This window comes from Cajanus cajan, chromosome 1, assembly GCF_000230855.2.
Source record: "Cajanus cajan strain Asha chromosome 1, NIPB_CcT2T_4, whole genome shotgun sequence".
In the NCBI taxonomy this organism is placed as follows: Eukaryota; Viridiplantae; Streptophyta; class Magnoliopsida; order Fabales; family Fabaceae; genus Cajanus; species Cajanus cajan.
Genome location: NC_138517.1, coordinates 34,729,437 through 34,749,542, shown reverse-complemented (window position 1 = coordinate 34,749,542; position 20,106 = coordinate 34,729,437). Strand labels below are relative to the sequence as shown.

Genomic DNA, 20,106 nt, shown 5'->3' with positions numbered 1-20,106 from the left:
TCAAACATGAAGTCAAACACCATACACTCCATCATCATGACAATCATGCGATACATGCAACTCATGACAGATATCCATGCATATCAATCATCTAATGCGTCGTCACGCATACACCTAGGAGATCTCCATAACAATAGAACTGTATAAGTGACATTCCATCCTACCGAAACCACCCCAACCGTTTTCACGCCCAATGCGCCCGCTCGGTCACAGCTAAACAGGATAGAATCCTCACTCGGGTTTACTCGGATGATGTCACTTACACACTTGGAAGTCCAGATCCACCGTCAGGTATAGCACAATTGGGTACGGGCTTACCACGACCTTGGCATGCATTAACCAAGTCAATTGTGGAGTTCGTCCACCGACTATCCGCAAGGATCCACGCACCTTCCTGAGTAATTGATTAAGGGAATAACCCTCGACCTCATACCCCGCTCCAACACTAGCTAAGGACTTAGAGGAGACTCACCCAACCCAGTGGCCTATCTGAGCACCACTCTCCCAAATCCAGTGGCCTCCCAGAGCACCACTCTCATATACCAGTGGCCTATCCAAGCACCACTCTCAAGAGACTCTATGTGAGCTCTTCCAGTTCGAAAATATTTTTCCTCTCCTCAAGTCCTAGGCTAGACTCATGCCATAAGGCATCACATGCAATCATGCATCATACATCATATATGGTCTGCCCACCATAATGATCAACAATCATACACATGTCATAAGACATCACATGCAATAATGCATCATACATCATACATGGTCTACCCATCATCATGATCAATAAACATACTCATGCCATAAAGCATCACATGCAATAATGCATCACACATCATACATGGTCTACCACCATTATGATCAATAAACATATAACATATACACATGTCATATCATATTCAAACATTCATATATATCATCACTATGCATACATATGAATCACACATCACCATACATCATATATCATACATACATGATCCAAATCTTCAACTTTAAACATGCATAAGCATCAATTATTTCTAAACATATTCACTCTCGGCGCAGCCTGAACTCGCCCAGCCTAATCTCAACCTGAGAGTCCTAAAACTCATCCACACCTGGCGCGTTCAACTCACGCTCGGTGTCCTTGAGACAGAGACTCCTAAGGGTCTCCACGCCTGACGCAACCAAATCACGCCTAGCCCAACATCCAATCCGAGAGCCTTAAACTCTTCCATGCCCGGTGCGCTCAACCTGCGCCCGACCTAAAATCTCAGTCAGAGAGTCCAAAACTCTCATCCAAACTAACAAATTCAGCCACATACAAACACAAAACACAAAGCATAGGCTCTATACGACTCAAAAATAGAATTAAATCTCTCATGCATCCATATTATGCATCAAAATCATCAAAATCCTCCTTTTTCTCAAAACCTCAAAAATGATATTTTCTTCAATCCATTTATGGATTCTCAACATTCATGCACCTATTGAGTTTCTAAACTCACATGCAACCTAAACAACAAACATTCTAGCTTCCCTCACCTGAAGATTGGCTCAGATAGCCAAAAACTGACAAGAAGTAAAATTCCCCTTTGTAGCTCAACCCGGAACTTCAATCTACCCAAAGCAAGCTTTCTAATCTGAATTTCAAGAAATGACAGAAGGCATTAGTGGTCTAGAGGGGAAAAGGATTCATACAGAGAAATTTGGGAGAGAAAGGAGCTCACAGACCCAGAGACCTTCTCTTTAAAACTTCTCTCTAGAAATCTCTAATTCTCCTCACGACCCACATCCCTATTTATAGACTTTCCGGATTGGCCAGAATGGCATGTACCGATACCGGAACGGCCATTTCTGAACTGCTTCGTCAAGTGAAAAAAACTCATGCAGAACGGCCCGTTCTGGGACTCATCCAGAACGACCCGTATTGCATCTTGAACGGCCAGTACTCCCTTCCAGAACGACCCGTTCTCCATCCAGAATGACCCGTTCTCCAACCAGAACGACCTGTTCTCCAACCAGAACAGCCCGTTCTCAACCACGAATTACAGGCCAATTTAATAGCTTGGAACGACCCGTTCCAGATTGGGAACGGCCCGTTCTGGGCTATTAAATCACCTATATTAGGCTTCTTAAGACAACTTACTACGTTACACACATAATGTTCATATAATATCCTAACACGCTATACAACTCCACAACACCTTTACCAACATACAACTTATCAACATTCAACACCTAAAGTTCCTTATCACACAACATCTCTACAACTTATTCATCATCATCTAACAATAATACAACTCAAACAACAAGCTTTAAACATATAAGTCATTCATCAAGCAAACAACCAACTCATTTGGAAAAGAAATTTATCAAACTAAGTTTCCACGCTCAGCGCAGAAACTCACGCTCAACCTCAGCCTTCCAGAGGCACAACTCAGCTCCCACGCTAAGCCTAGAATCCCACGCTCAGCGTGAACCTTCCAGAGACACAACTCACTCCCACGCTAAGCCCTAGATCCCATTCTTAGCCTCAGAGTTCTAGCAGCATTGACAAATTGTCATGCGAAGCGTGAAAACTCACGCTTAGCGTCCCAAACCCAGAAAATTCATACCAGTACATGAACAACTCAAATCTCCCAACCCTCTCAATCTATGAATTGATCAAGACATGCAACCCAAAATACTTCAAGAATTGACGCCAGACAACTCAGAAAATCCAAGAAGAACAACATGCATTCACAAAAACTCAAGAAGATCATCAAATTTCAATCTTGCCTCAAGAACAAAAAAATCCCCAATTTCCACACAAAACCCCTTTGAATCCTTCCCACATTTGCATATTTCACAAATATACCAACAATAATCTTCAATTCATTTAATAGCATCACATTTTAAACTCAAAATCTCAAAATCTAAGCTTCTTTTACCTCGGAAAGGAGTGAATGACAAACTCCTCACGACTTTGAGTTTGAAGAAGATAAAGAATGGTTGATGAACAACCCTGGTGCTCACCACCTCAGCCTTGGGAAAAAGGAATTAGAAATCAAGGTTTAGAGACTTGAGAGAAAATGAAAGTAAAGGAGGTTTCACAGGTCTTACAAAATATATGTATGTCATTAATTTTTTTATTATAATTTAACTATTTGACAAAAAAAAGTGATCCATATGAGAATGGTATGAGATGATGTGCACACATGTTTTGTTTTGTGAGAAGATAATCAGGTCGCTGATAAGATTAAACATGAGTCTTCTTTGTCAGAAGATGTCCAAATTCTTTTTACTCCTCTTCGTTAGATTCAAAATTATTTTTTGCTGAATGTTCAACTGACATTCTTTAAAAGGTTCTAATTTGGGCGTTTATCCCTTTATTGTAAAAAAAAAAAACTCTTATTATAATTTCTACGAATTTGTTATATGTGTAATTTAAATATGTTTTTGGTTTTTGAATAATATTGATTTTAATTTTTAAGAAAAAGTTTCCTTTACTTTTATTTTTTAAAATTTAAAATAACTGTTTTTATAAAATGAAAAAAAAATTAATTTCTATATTTTTAATTTCCAAGAATAAATATAAAAACATTTATTTTAAAAATTTAGAAAAATTTAAAGAACTCGTTAATATGATGAATCATATACTAACGAGTATCATTTATAACAATTACATAGTTTTGAGATTAATTAGGATAATATGCAGAGAGTTTAACGTTTAAATCTCTTGTCGTTATAAAAAAAAAACGCTTGAATTTGTCTTAAATATAAAAGCAGATAATAAAAAATATTTTTTTAATTTTCAACAAATAAAAAATATTTTTAATATAAATTAAATAAAAATTTTATTTATTTTATTAAACATAAAATATATCTTAACTCGTAACAATGAAGATTTTATCGCAATTTTCTACGTGGTGAGACGCGTGGCATCTAGAATTTGCTAGCGTGTTCTTTTGATAGCATCGCATCGACCATCAACATCATATCCACCGTGTTATTCTGCCACCTGTTCCTTTCTTTTAAGCAACATTGACATGTGTTCATGCCTTTACAGACACCCCAAGTAAAAATTAAATACATAATTTTGAAAATTAAACATATTTTTAGGATTACATGCACCTCAGCTTGGGTTAAATTAATATATATATATATATATATATATATAGATATTTACTTATTTAAAAATTAAAACTATTTAAATCTATTTCACTTAATAATTTATATTTTATATTAAAATTTTGATAAATTAAATATTTTTAATATATAAAATAATTTTTTAAATTTTAAAAAATTAAAAATTATATAAATATTTTATTATATAAATTTAAATTAATATATAAAATATTTTAATAATTATTCATTAATTTAAATTTATAAAATGAAATATAATATAATTTTTAAACATTTATAAATTTAATTTATATATTAAAAATTTGTATTTAAATGGTTGTATTATTAAAATTTATATATAAATGAATTATTAAATTTACTAAATCTATCAAAATTTATTCAATATATATACAAATGATGTAATTAATTGAAATCAGATAAGTTTGAGTTAGTTGTATAAAATGTTTCTCAATTAATCTGATGCAATTTAACTTAATCAAATTTGGATTGGATTCAATAAGGCTATTGGGTTACAAATAGCATAATTTTTAATTTATATACATATTTTCTATTCATTAATTATATTACAATTACCAGTAATCCTCTACCTTAAGTGTTAACCAATCAAAATTGTTTTTCTTTAATCATGAATCATGATGTATATTGATCGAGTATTTTTGACTATGTGGAAAATTAATTTTTCTTAAAAATTTAAATGTAATTTTTTAAATAATTGTTATAAAAATTAACATTTTCCAATATGATTCATAATAATTAAGTAAAAGGAAATAGTTTTTTTTATAGTATTAATTACTTCAAGTTCTTTTTATATATAGTATTAATTAGTACATTTTCAATTGAATTCCACCAGTAATAGATAAAGTTGTTTGTTTCAGAAGATATTATCTTTCTAACACGAATCAAAATTAGAAAGACATATATAGTTTGGATTGGACAACAGAACAGAGAAGCCATATTTCATTTCTGCACATTTCATCACCTTCTTTGTCTGAATCGAACACATTTGAATATGTCTGACAATGAAGATCATGAAGACTTCACATATATCAAATCCTCTACAAAGACCAAGCATAGGTTAAGGGATAGGTCCAAGGTATGTTGCCTTCAATCCATATTCATTTTTTAGGTATAAAACTTAGATTAGATGCATGTTTTTGGTGTTCTTGAATTGGATTTTTGAAATTTTACTTTGGTAGTCGATGTAATAAAGTGATCGACTTCTATTCTAAATTTAAAAGCATGCACAAAAGTTGTATTTGATTGACGTAATAATTTTTTTTTTCTTTTCAATTTGATTTCCATGCATGGCTGAATCTGTTTTATGATTTTATGATATGGGTTTGTTTTTGTTTTGGCTAAAATGAAGGAGGTACTGTCCAAACAAGCCGTTAAGATAGCCAAACAAGCTGAAGAGCATGAAAGGTTCATCAACAAGGTGTGTCTATTCTGCTTTCTGATTCATGTTTTTTTTAGTTATGTGTTCATTTTTTATGTTAATATGGAACAAGCTTCGAGTTTCATTTTTTTTTTCTTTCTATAACAGGTGACTCATCTTTTGGGGGTTCTTGGCTTTGGTGGGTTTTTCTTCCTCTTAGGGGCAAGTAAGTTGATTCAGACTGATACAAAACATTGGTTTTTCTGTTTTCTTTTCTCTTTTGTGGCAGATTCGTTGCCGTCTTTACTGTTTTTCATTTTTTTATTACCTACTTTTACCAGGGCCACAAGACATCCCCTTAGTATATTGTGTGTTCTACGTGGTCTTTGTTCCTCTCCGTTGGATATATTATAGGTTCAAGAAATGGCATTACTATCTCCTGGTAAATATGATATCTCAAATTCTGTTTATTAAGTTTATAAGTAAACATTCACTTTGATTCCCGAATTTAAAAGACACTTTTATGTTAGTCCATGAAACTAAAAAACCTTAAAACTAGTTTTTAGAATATTAAAATATTAAGTAAGTCCTTGAATTTAACCAATTACTGTAATACATTTTTTTATTTTTAAGTTTTGGACTAATGTGATTATTGACTTGAACTTTTAGGGCCTAATTTTACAATTTCTTAGTTTTTGGAACTAGTATGCCAACACCTTACATATTCAGGGATCATAGTGGATGTGTACTTGTAAGTTATTGTGCATCTATGTAACCATTACGTGCTTTTGGAATCATATACAAGTTTTTAACGAGTACAGGTTTCATTGGCAGTTTGCTTTATTTTAGTCTTTTTGTAGCGTCCATAGGCTTTTTTTGAGAAGGGATCACAATTCACAAGCAATAATGTGTAACTGTCAAATTCAGAGATGTGGTTAAACTGTTCTGTTAAAGAGTGCATTCTGTTAGTTGATGGTGTATGAGGCTCGTGGCTACATAATCATATGAAGATAGCTTTGTGAATTTAATCATTGTTTCAATTCCCTTGCTAATTAAAATCGTTACGAGTAGTGTCTCAATGCTGTTATTATCATAAGGATGTAGTCATTAATTTTATGTGTTGCTTCAGTAGAAACATATAATGAAAACAAGGTAGTTAAGTGATTGTTCATCATTTCAGGATTTTTGCTATTATGCCAATACAATCTTCTTGGTTTACCTTCTTTTTTATCCAAGGAATGAAAAGCTTTTCCTGGTTTGCTTTTCCTTTGCTGAGGTAAGCATGTTACCCTAGATAATTTGATATCCTGGTAAAAGAATGGTTCATTTATCAACTTTATGACTTATTCAAGAACTGTTGCAGGGTCCATTAGCGTGGGCTTTGATTGTTTGGCGTTGCAGCTTGGTTTTCAGTTCAGTTGACAAAATTGTCAGTGTTCTTATCCATCTTTTACCTGGTATGTTGGACCTTAATTTTTCAGTTTTCTCTTGTTCAACAATATAATAAAATTTTGGACAACTTTACTCTTCTGCTATGATCATTGTAGACTTTATCACTTATGCTTTCCATAGTCATTATTACAAAAAATTATATTGGGAGAATGTGTTGTTGTGCACAATAACAATTTATGACAGGAACTATCTGATAAAATGTATTTTACTTGCTTTGTGTTCAAATTCTATTATCTTCACGATTTTTCTATTCAAAGTTCAAAAGTTTATGGAATAGTATTGCACATTGTTGTTGGTTTAAATCAACTAGTTTTTCTGTGCCTAGATAGTTCCTCATGTAAAATGACAAAGTTTGAAGTAGCATTAGTATACAAGAGCTTCATGCTAGACATGGAAATAAGAAATTCAGTTGTAAAAACTTTTTCAAGGTTTTCCAGCAATATAATAGAAAAATGAGGTTTCCACGCCAGAAAATTTAATTTTAAAGGGGGTCATTTGTGTAGAGCTCAATTCATGTAAATTTTATAAGGAAAAATAATAAAAGGCTACAAATGCCAGAATATAGCGATGCTTATCAAGGAATTTGTATTTGTGCAAAAACAATATGAAGGATCTTTAATTGATATCATCTAGGATCATCTATAACAAATCAAAACAGATAAATATTTTGGATCTAATCTCTGATATTCTCAGGGTTATGTGTAACACTATATTATTTTATACTTCTGTTCATGCAACAGAATTGTAGTCCTGCTACCCCCTTGCTTAGGCTTTTCCATTTCTTATTGTTAATCTCTACTACAGCAGTAATTCACCTAAGTCCTATATCTTCTGTTTCTTGTATCTATTTCAAATGTCTTCATTTCTTGACCTATGCTTGTATTATTTAATATCTCTATTAGACTAAAAACATTTATGAGCCTTCATAAAATAATATCCACAGCACTGATTGTTCCAATATTCTTGAAAATGAGATTTAATATTTGTTTATTTGCAAGACAACTTGAACTTCTAATTAGATATCTTAATATTAGAGAAACTACACAATTGGATTGTGATAGACGTGTCAACTTTATTTTCATACTGCATCCATTTTGGTTTTTACTAAGCTTTAAATGCATTTTTTTTCCAGGATTGGTTTTCTTTACAATTCGATGGTGGAATCCTGCAACCTTTGAAGCCATGCGACCAGAGGGAACTGCTGGAAAAGCTACATGGCCTTATATTGAAGATAAATCCTATCTATGGATGTGGCTGTTTCTGGTTCCTTTAGCAGCTTACACTTTGTGGCAGGTTCTGTACTTCCTCATTGTCAACGTCTTGCGTCGACAACGATTTTTAAGAGATCCTGAAGTCATGACTTCCTACAGGTAACTAATGAGTTCCTATTCTCTTACACCCTTTTTTGCAGTTCATATTCTTCTCTCAGTTCAGCATAATATGTGTTGTTAGACCTTTTTTTGGAGGGGTGCTATTAGAGGTGGTAATAGATCATTCTTTGACATTTTCATTTTATTAACTCAACTGTTTCATAGGGAACTCTCTAAAAAAGCTCAGAAAGCAAACAATGTGTGGTGGCGCTTAAGTGGCATACTTGGGGATCAGAATCGCTTGTTAATGTACATTGTTCTTCAAGGCATATTTACTTTGGCAACCACAGCACTGACTGTTCCAATATTCTTGTCTTATGAGTTGTCTGTAGTTTTCCAAATACTGAAGATTTCTGCATCAGTGTGGAATGGGGGAAGCTTTCTAATAGATGTAATGCCCAGGCAGGTAATTCTCAAGGAGAAAAAGAAATCAGAGGTAAAGCCTGCTTAAATTCAAAAAGATAAGTGATAGATGGTGATGGAAAATGGTAGGTAGTTCAACAATTCAAGAGACATCTTGATTTCATGATATGAATTAATTATCCATGTAGTCATACCACACTAGTCTTGTTGTGTATTTTAAGATGACCCCATAGTGTTGCCAGTCCATGGTTCATAAAATGCAAATGAAGTGGAATACGCATGTTCCTTTTGTCCTTTCATATCCATTTGCATTTATTCAATGGACACTTTGTGAAACCAAGTCTTGAAAAGTATGATATCTAATTTCAGTGAGCTTGAGCATTGAGACTAGGAGTAATGAATTTTAGCACTATTCTTATGACTTGTAATGTCCCTACCACATATTTGTGTCTGTCACTTACAGAAGTTGCTTAAAAATGTGCAAATGAAATTATCAGATCCATCATCAAGGCGGCATCAACGTGGGAGAGGTCAAAAAGTTATTTTTGAGAGTAAATTTAAGTAGCAAATTTCATAACTTATGGCAAGAAAATTGTATTCTTCCTAATTGTTAATCCTCCTTAGCTTAACACATGGTGTATTTGAATATATAGTTAAAACTTGAATAAATAAATATATGAATTAATGAATGAATGGAACTCAAATAAATGATATGTCATCTGTATTGCACCGAGTCACTTTTCATTATAACTCGGCCATACAAAATAAAGAAGGGAACATAAAAAGGGGAATATTAAACCAATTAAATACAAATTGCACCAACAAATAATAAATAATGCCTTGTATAATGCATCAAAAGTTATTAACTAATTAAGCTCACCTATAACACTTGTAAAACACTACGAGTTTCCTTAACCAGTGATCAACACTAGCCTTCGCCTACGATACCATGTGAAATCAACTATGAGATGCCTATTTGACAAAAGCCCCTGCTGTTACAAACTAATACTACAAGTCTGGGTTGGTGAAATATGCTACACACAAGACAAAACTCAGACTACATGCCTATAAAGAAAAAGCCCGGTTCTCTTTGTCTTCGAGCTTTTAATGTCATCCACTAAAAAGAGAATGAAGCACCCATGTTGAAAGTGTTGAGAACAAAAGTTGCAGCTAAATGACTGAGACATCCTGTGAAATTTTGAATTCTTTTTCTCTGAACTTTATACTTTACACCATATCCAGAACCATCATTTAATAGGATGGAACTGCTGTGCTGATTCCATTGTTCGAGTCCTTAGGCATCATCACTGTCATGTTTAGATGTTCTTAAAAGAATATGTGGAAGAAAAAGTGAAAGGAATTACTTCTTGTATTGATATGTACGCATATGCATACATACAATTTTTATTTATAGAAGAGCTTAGACTCTTAACAAAACAATCAATCCTAACAAAAGTCAAATAACAGAAATATCAAATAATAGAACAACAAATTACTAACTACTCTATTCCTATATTTTCTTTTTTAACTTTCTCCAATACCCCCGCAAGCTGGAGAGTATATATTCAGAACTCCCAGCTTGGAAAGAAGATAGTTAAAAGAAGTAGGTTCAAGGGGTTTCGTAGAGCGAATGGGTAGTAAATGAAACAATTTTGCTTGAAGCTTTTCCCGAACTATGTGACAGTCAAGCTCGATGTGTTTGGTGCGCTCATGGAAAATAGGGTTAGTAGCAATATGTCTGTTAGATTGATTGTCACAATACAAGAGAGCAGGGGAAGTGAAAGAAATTACAAATTCATGGAGAAGATAAGTAAGTAATTGAATCTCACAAACTGTGTTGGCTAAAGCACGGTATTCAGCTTCGGATGAAGACCTAGAGATGGTGGACTGCTTCTTGCATTTTCATGAAATTAGTGAATCTCCAAGAAAAATGCAGTAACAGAAACAGAACGGCGAGAAGTTGGGCAAGAACCCCAATCTGAGTCATTAAAAGCTTTCAGTTGTAATGAAGACTGCACATGGTAGAAGAGACCTTGACCAGGATTTCCTTTGAGATAGCGAAGAACACGTGTAATTGCCATGTAATGAGAAGTGGAAGGAGAAGAAATTTGTTGACTTAATTGTTGCACAGCAAATGAAATATCTGGTCTAGTTGTTATGAGATATAAAAGCTTGCCAACAAGCCTTCTGTAACCAGCAGGATCAGCATAAGGAGTACCATCTGATTGTGAAAGTTTGTTGGTTTTCACCATAGGAGCTGGAGTGGGCTTAACTGCAAGAAAACCAACATCAGAAAGTAAATCTAATGCATACTTTCATTGAGAAAGATGAATGCCGAGGTGTGATCGGGCCACTTCTAAACCAAGAAAGTACTTGAGGTGACCAAGGTCTTTGATCTTAAATTGAGTATCTAAAATATCTTTTATGGAGGTAATTTTAGATGAATCAGTACCACCAATGATTAAATCATCAACATAAATAAGAATCACAGTAAAATGATTATTAATATGCTTAGTAAAGAGAGAGTAATCATTAGGAGATTGTTTGTAATTCATGGTTTGAAGAAAATTAGATAATTTGGCAAACCATTGCCTGCTAGCTTGCTTTAAACCATACAAGGATTTGTGTAATTTGCATACAAGATTAGGCTTGGGACAAGATAAGCCTTGTGGGATTTGCATATATACTTCTTCATTAAATTCTCATGAAGGAAGACATTATTTATATCAAGTTGATGAAGTTCCCAATTTTGGCAAGAAGCGATAGCAAGGAGTATTCTCACAATAGTTATCTTGGCAACGGGAACAAAAGTGTCAAAATAATCTAATCTTTCAATTTGGTTGTATCCCTTTGCCACCAAATGAGCTTTATATCTTTCAATAGCCATCATATTTATATTTTGTTTTATAGACCCATTTAGAGCCAATAGGAACCTTACCAGCAGGTAAATTAACCAATGACCAAGTCCCATTTTGATGCAAAACATCAAGTTCATTTTGCATAGCCTTAATCCAATGTTTAGATTTAATGGCTTCTGAATAGTTCTTGGGTTCAATTAGGGAGGAGACAGTAAGAGAAAAATGTGAATGTTTAGGAGAAAGATTACTATAAGAGAGAACATTGTGAAAAGGATACCTGACATCTTTAGAGATAGAACTGTCATGACCAGTTAACAAATTACAATGATAGTTTGTGAGATAAGCAGGTGGATATCTGGTTCGAGTTGATCTTCTGATAGTTGTAGGAGCAGCATCAGGTGAGCTGCACTCTGATGAAACTTGAGACTCATCATGATGGTTTATGTGGTTATTATTATCATTAGTAATAGCATCAATGTTGGTATTATGTGTGGAAACATGATTGTCAGCAAATAAGAAATCAAAGCTGTTATTGTTAGTCATATCATGATCAAGATTAGAATCATAAACTTTGTTATGAAAAGGGAAAACATCTTCATAAAACAAAACATTCCTGGATATAGAAATGTTTCTAGTACATATATCCATCACAAGATAACTTTTAGTACCATGCTTGATGCCTAGAAAAATACTTTTAGAGGCTCTACGATCAAGTTTATTTCTGTTTTGGAATAATGTACCAGCAAAACAAAGACAACCAAATACCTTTAGATTCAATAAGGTAGGTAATTGGTCATAGAGCATTTGAAAGGGAGAACAATTGTTTAAAACAGGAGAGGGTAACCTGTTAATAAGATACACAACATAGCTAACAACATAGTTCCAAAAAACTTTAGGTAAATTAGAGTGAAAAAGTAGAGATCTAGTAACATTTAATATGTGCCTATGTTTTCTTTCCACAACAAAATTTTGTTGTGGAGTTTCTATGCTAGAAGTTTGATGTAAGATCCCATGTTGAGCATAAAAATCATGCATGAGAAAATTGTGTTTTAGTTAAAGCAACAAAATCATGAATAATTTTTCTGGTTTCAGCTTTGGATTTCATAAGAAAAGTCCAAGTATGTCTAGAGAAATCATCCACAACAGTAAGGAAAAATCTATGTCCATGAACAGAAGTAACACCAATAGGTCCCCAAATATCTATGTGAACTAGTTCAAAACAAGAAGATGATTTAGAATTACTAGTAGGAAAAGACAGTCTAGATTGTTTAGCAAGGTGACAGTAATCACAAACAATATTGTCATTGAACTCAACATAAGGAGAATGTTCCTTCACAATTTTTAGAACTTGGTAAGATGGATGACCAAGTCTAAAATGCCACAAATCAAAGGGATTCTTATTTTGAGTCTTAGAAACAAAAGTTGAATTACAAACAGAATTGGAATAGGATACACAAGATAACTCAAAGAGCTGCACACATGTTCAGTTGCCCCAATGTCCAGAATCCAAACACTGGGTAGGAGAGGATTACTTGTGTTGTGTTGCTGTTGATGAGTAAACTGAAGAATTGTTTCATCATTATCTTTATGAGTCAGTTGGTTAATAGTAGGCTCGTGAGGTTGTAGATTGACTCTCTTGATCATATTAAGAAGTACATTAAACTGCTCTTGGATCATATTAACAGGTGGATCTTTGTAATCATTATTAGAACTCACATTTTGCATTTCAGGTGTCTTGCTTGTACCGAAATATTAACAACAGATTGCATGTTTTTATTCTTGAACTTAAAATTTGGTGGAAAACCATGCTTAAAATAGCAAGTGTCTATAGTGTGATTTTATTTACCATAAAAGGTGCAAACCTTGTTGGAATTGGATGTGTTGCCTTGACCAAAGGATTTACCTCTACTTCTGCTAGCAAATCCTCCACCTCTTCCAGCAAAATTTTCTTTCCAGTTGTTAGCAGTATCATTGGTGGTTGCAAGAACTATTGATTTTTGGATGATTGGATTGGTTAATTGCGTTTCTTGTTGGAGAGCATGAGAAAAGGCCTTACTTATAGAAGGAAGGGGTTCCATCATTAAAATATGACTCCTTACTGTGTTGTACTGGTCATTAAGACCTTTGAGAAAGAAAATAACATATCCAACTTCTTTATTCCTTTTTGCAGTGTTGGCAAATTTGCAAATGCATTTAACATTGCATGTGCAAGAAGGTGTTTCTCTAAGAGCTTTCAATTCCTCCCATAGAGTCTTTAATTTAGTGTGGTATGCAGACACAGATCTATCACCTTGCTTAATGGAATGGATTTCTTGAAGAAGGTCAGAGATTCTAAATAGTTACCCTTTCTTGAGATCTTCTCATAAATCTTGCGCATTCTCAAAATAGATTATGCTTTGAGCTATTTCTTGTGACAAGGTTCTTGTAATCCACCCAAAAGCAGTGGTATTACATCTGACACAAGAATCATAAAGATGATGTGAAGGTCCTGGGTTCTTGATACTTCCATCTACAAACTTGAATTTATTCTTTGATTGAAGAGCCCTCTTCATGTCTCTGTACCATGTGTGGTAATTTGTCCCATTGAGACTTGGAGTGACAATAATAGCACTTGGATTCTCTCCTTGTAATAGGGATTTGAGGATGGATCAACATTATTGTTGGTGCCTTCATTATGGTTTTTGGTTGGTTGACCTTGAATTATTTCTTCTTCAGCCATGGTGGTCAGAGAAGTGAATGCGGAAATACTGGCAAAGCTCTCACAAGGAGAGCTCTGATACCATAAAAGAATATGTGGAAGAGAAAGTGAAAGGAATTACTTCTTGTATTGATATGTAGGCATATGTACAGATACAATTTTTATATATAGAAGAGCTTAGACTCCTAACAAAATAATCAATCCTAACAAAAGCCAAATAACAGAAATATCAAATAATAGAACAACAAACTACTAACTACTCTATTCCTATATTTCCTTTTTCAACTTTCTCCAATAGTTCTCATTTATTACGTTCACATGTGTTTACTACATTCACAAAAGATGTACATATTAAGCCAGAAAACTACCATCAAAAGATCAATATCACTAACATCAACATTATTAACTTACGTCTAGAATGTGTCTGTGCCATATTTGTCGTCTCAGTACACTGTACTGATCCAGTATAATTGTTGTATAATGAGAACCTACAACACCATAACCGTGGTAGTAACTACCGGATGTCTCGTGATTTGTATTGTACGATACGACACGATCGATTCTGAGATGTTACGATTTTGGGAATAGCGAATCACGTTCAAAATTGGGCCTAAGTCATGCACGATCCTGTTTTGAAAACCTTAAAAAATGGTTTTTTTTTAGGTTAAATACCTATTTTGGTCCCTTATAATCTTTTTTTGTTTCAATGTAGTCTCACTTTTATTTTTTGTCTCAATTTGGTCCCAAACTAATTAATTGGTTTCAATTTAGTCCCAAATTAGTTAATTGATTTCAATGTGGGACTTCCGTCCAAATTATTTAAACGGAGTTAACTTTTGGGCACGTGAATGCCACGTAGATGCATACGTGGATGCCACGTGGATGCCACGTGGATGACATTTTTTTGAAAATACCTGGACCCAGAACGGCCCATTCTGAAACCGGAACGGGCCGTTCTGGTTGCACTTTTGGTGTGTTAATTTGCATCCGAACGACCCGTTTCAGGTGCAAAATTAACACACCAAAAGTGCCACCAGAACGGCCCGTTCCGGTTTCAGAACGGGCCGTTCCGGTTTCAGAACGGGCCGTTCCGGTTTATTTATTTTTTATATATAAAATATTAATAATTTTATAAAATATATTATTAATTATATTTTAATTATGTTGTTATATTTAATAAAATAAATATATTAATATTTTTTTTATATTTTATTTTATTATGTTTATCTTATTAATTTTTATCATTTTATTCCTCTAATTTTAAATAAGTTGCAAAAAATTATAAAGTGATACTTAAATATTTCTTCAAACAGAAAGAGAAAAAGAAAAAATTATTACTCTATTTATAAGATAATTGTATTTTATAAAAATAAGTAATTTTAAAATTTTTACTATAAAAAAATATTTTTCAAAATTATTATATTTTTTAGTAAAATTAATAAAGAATATTGGTTTAATTGCATTTTTTATCTCTCAAGTATTACAAATGTGTAGTTTTGATTCACAAGATTTTAATTGGGTAATTTTAGTCCTTAAAGAATTGCAATTCGCGATTTTGGTCCTTCAATTTTTAATTGAACAATTTTAGTCCCTCGAATATCATAATAGTACGATTTTAGTTTCTCCCATTAAAAATTAATAATAAATATATATCATTTGATACATTAAAAAAAATTATAATATACGGTAATTTAAATAAGCAAATAATTATATAGTTTTAAAACATTATATATATATATATATATTAAAATTTTAAAATTATTAAATTTTTAATAAGAAAGACTAAAATTGCACAATTATGATATTTGAGAGATTAAAATTGTTCAATTAAAAATTGTGAGGCTAAAATTATACAATTAAAATCTTTTAAGTACTGAAATTACTCAATTAAAATCTTAGGGATCAAAATTGCATAATTATAATACTTGAGCAATCAAAAACACAATTAAACAAAGAATATTCTATTCTCAGTTTTGGAACGGGCCGTTCTGAATCCAGAACGGCCCGTTCTGAAACCAGAACGGCTTGTTCTATTTTCAGAACGGTCCGTTTTGCTGCACTAGTGGTGTGTTAATTTTTGCATCTGGAACGACCCGTTTCAGTTGCAAAATTAACACACGAAGAGTGCGATCAGAACGGCCCGTTCTGGTTTCAGAACGGGCCGTTCTGGGTCCAGGTATTTTAAAAAAAAAATGACATCCACGTGGCATCCACGTATGCATCTACGTGGCATTCACGTGCCCAAAAGTTTAACTCCGTTTAAATAATTTGGACGAAAGTCCCACATTGAAACCAATTAATTAATTTGGGACTAAATTGAAACCAATTAATTAGTTTGGGACCAAATTGAGACCAAAAATAAAAGTGGGACTACATTGAAAAAAAAAAAGATTATAAGGGACCAAAATAGGGTTTTAGCCTTTTTTTGAAAAAGCAAAAATGAGAAAGGAAATGTCAATGATATCCCTCTACATGACTTGCTTAGTGGGTTTCACTTTTCGTGGTATATTTGTTTCGTCCGAGTTCTTGTTCAATGTGGTTCCAAGGGTAAGGGCTTTCCTTCATGTTGTGTGGTGCCATTCCTTCACTTACTCTTTTTTTCTTTGTTATTCCCTCTATAACTTGCTAGTCCTATCCTTTCACTTGTTCTCTATTTTTTTCTTTGTTGTTTCCTCTACAACCTATTGGTCCTTTCCCTTCACTTGTTCTATATTTTTTTTGTTGTTGTTCCCTCAATAACCAACACATGCGTTGTCTAAGTTTTTGTTTGTTGGTACTTGGTAGGCCATTAAAAAATGGATCATTAATTCAAAAAGAGAGCTTGATATCACTTGAAACTATTATGATAGTATCCCCTCAAACAGACTTCAAGTATTGTTTTCGTGTTTGTTAGGGTCGTATTTCAATGATGAAACATCATCTTGCTAGAAAAAAAGGAAAATGTGATTACTTGCACAAGTGTTGCTAATGATGTGAAGGAAATATTTGTCAAGCTCTTGGAAACTAAAGATAAAAAGAAGGAGGATTACTTGGACGTAAAGAATGGGACAGTAAAAGGAAAAAAAAGGACATCTAAGGTTTTCAAACAAAATACAATGAATGAAGTTTGTAAAGATAGGGAATTTGTAATTCAAGATATTTGTAAATGCATTTATGGTAATGCATTACCATTTAATTTGGTAAGGAGCCCTCTTTTTATTCAAATATTGAAGGGAGAATATGGAAGAGGTTTGAAGCCACCAACTTATCATGAGGTGAGAGTTTCTTTTTTTTGAAGAAAGTCATTGACAACATCCAAAAAAGCTTAGAGAAATATAAAAGTGATTGGGAGAAATAGGGATGCACCTTAATGTGTGATGGTTGGACAAATAGGAAAGGAAAGTAACTCACTAATTTTCTTATTAATGGTCCAAGTGGGACTATTTTTTTGAAACCTATTGATGCTAGTGATATGATAAAGGATGGGGAAAAATGTTTGAATTTTTAGATAACATTGTTGAAGAAATAGGGAGGAGCATGTAGTCTGAGTTATGATAAATAGGGCTTCTAATGCTGTGGGAGCTGGACAAATGTTAATGGAGAAGAGAACCAAACTATTTTGGTCCCCATGTGTAGCCCATTGCCTTGATCTAATCATTGAGGACATTGAAGAGTTTTCGGTATTCTATAATATCATTGCTAATGCAAAGAAGATTACTACCTACATATATAGGCATACATGGGTCCTTAATTTGTGTAGACAATATTTAAATGGAAGGGAATTAGCAAGACCAGCTGTGACAAGATTTGCAACTTCTTATCTTACACTAAATTGCATTAAACAACATGAACTTAATGTTGGGTGATGATAGATATTGGAGATCAATTACATATTGCTTAAAGTGTGTGATTCTAATTGTAAGTGTTAAGGCTTGTTGATGGTAATTCAAAGCCAGCATCACCATATATTTATGAAGCAATGGATAGGCTAAAGAGAAATTTTGCTCAAGATTTTCAAATGCAAAAGTCAAGGTATAGAAAAGTATGAAAGATTATTGACACTAGGTGGAATCTACAACTTCATAAGCCTTTTCATGCAGCTGCCTATTATCTCAATCCTAGGTAAATTATTTAAAATTAATTGTCATTTTAAGAACTACTATTTTCTTTGTGCCTAGTAGCTTATTTGTTTCTTACTTGGTTGGGTATCATTATGACAAGAACTTCAATCTGGATAATGAAGTGTTAATTGGTTTATATGAAACCTTTCAAAGAATGGTTTTGGATACAAGGATAGGAGTTATAATGGATCAACAACTTGAAAAGTTTAAAGGGAGCTAAGGAGATTTTTGAAATGGACATGAAAATAGCTATTAGAAATAAGAAACAACCGGGTATCCCTTTAATTTTTACTCTTTATAAATATCATAAAGATAATACATAATAATTAATAATAACTAGATTTGTAAACTAAATACACTTTTTTTGTAGCTCTTTGGTGGGAGAGTCATGGTGGAAGAGGTAAAGAGTTATAAAATGTGGCCATGAGGATTTAGAGTCTTACATGTAGTGCCAGGAGATGTGAGATGAATTGGAGTACATTTGACCAAATGTATACTAAGAGAAGAAATCAATAGGAGCAACAAAGATTAAATACACTTGTATATGTCAAATATAATCTTCAACTTGAGATGAGGCGAAATAGTAGAGAAAAGAATGCAGATACCTATGATCTCATAAGCTTGTCAGATATTGAATCTGATGACGAGTGGATCACCGAAAAGGAGAATCCTTGCTTGCCTATTGATGCTTCATGGATGGATGTACATGAGTGCTTTGGTGTTTACGAGGGAGCTCCAAAGAAGAAAAGAAAGAGAGGTAATTATTTGTATTTAAAAGTTAGTTTAGAACTTGGAAGTTAGAATTAGAACTAGACCTTATTATTTTCTTTTGATTACATAGGTCCAAGAAACTTGAATGTCAAGATTGGTAAGGGAAAATCAATAATAGAAGATGAGGATGAAATTGAAGATAATGAAGAAGAAGAACTTTTGATATTAGAAGATGAAGATGACTTGAGTGATATAGATCTTGGGGTTGGGGATGATGAATGATCTTGGATAAGGACATTTTGTATTTACTTTTTGAGGTTGTATGACTGAATTTGTGTGGTAGCAACACCACTTGTTGATGAGTTTATGCAACAAGAACACTAATATTTTTTTGGGTGGCTATATTGTTGAATTAGAGTAACAAACAATCACTGGTATATGCATTTATTTAGCAACAACAATGATTTTTTTTAGGCTTTGTTTTTGAACTGTGCAATTATTTCTTTTGGCCTTGGGATTGTTATTATTTGTATAATTGTATCTTTGTTTGTTTTGAAGCTTATATACTCCCTCCATTTTTTTTTCATAGTCGTTTTGTCAGAATTTGTTGTTTTCTTTTCATTGTCATTTTACTAAAATCAATGACTTATTAATTTTTTTTCTCCATTTTTACCCTTGATAATTAATACATGTTTACTGAACAATGTGTGTATTTATTTTTAATGTCTACCTATTTTTTCTCCAACTACCCATATAAAGTTAATATGCATTTATAAAAGCAATATGTTCCCAACAAAATACTATAAAAAAACAAAAAAAAAAGGACAGGTATAATTAAATACAGTAGGTTACAGTTCACGTGTAATCAATGCATTAATAATTAATAGAGTAGATTGCAGTTCAACAGTCTCAAAAATGCAAAAAAAATAAAGGGTAAAATAGGAAAGTAAGTAATATATATTTTTGAAAACTAAAATATCAATAATTTCCTTAAGTCCCGTGCAAAACCTTAAACGACTATGAAAAAAAAACGGAGGGAGTATATATTTATGTATGATTTCTTTTTTCCTATTTT

General features: G+C 33.0%; 2 protein-coding genes across 2 annotated transcripts; both read left to right on the top strand.

The window, feature by feature from the left end:
* Positions 1 to 4,955: 4,955 nt before the first annotated feature.
* LOC109803643 (glycerophosphocholine acyltransferase 1) lies at positions 4,956 to 9,085 on the top strand. Its single transcript, XM_020365313.3, has 8 exons — positions 4,956 to 5,197; positions 5,471 to 5,539; positions 5,648 to 5,705; positions 5,821 to 5,921; positions 6,660 to 6,755; positions 6,843 to 6,936; positions 8,064 to 8,301; positions 8,467 to 9,085. Exons 1-8 carry the CDS (start codon positions 5,114 to 5,116, stop codon positions 8,750 to 8,752), a joined length of 1,026 nt encoding a protein of 341 aa, XP_020220902.1. The 5' UTR covers positions 4,956 to 5,113; the 3' UTR covers positions 8,753 to 9,085.
* Positions 9,086 to 16,404: 7,319 nt separating this feature from the next.
* LOC145949551 (uncharacterized) lies at positions 16,405 to 19,433 on the top strand. The gene is made up of 2 exons (XM_083059671.1): positions 16,405 to 19,077; positions 19,162 to 19,433. Exons 1-2 carry the CDS (start codon positions 18,891 to 18,893, stop codon positions 19,311 to 19,313), a joined length of 339 nt encoding a protein of 112 aa, XP_082915797.1. The 5' UTR covers positions 16,405 to 18,890; the 3' UTR covers positions 19,314 to 19,433.
* Positions 19,434 to 20,106: the final 673 nt, after the last annotated feature.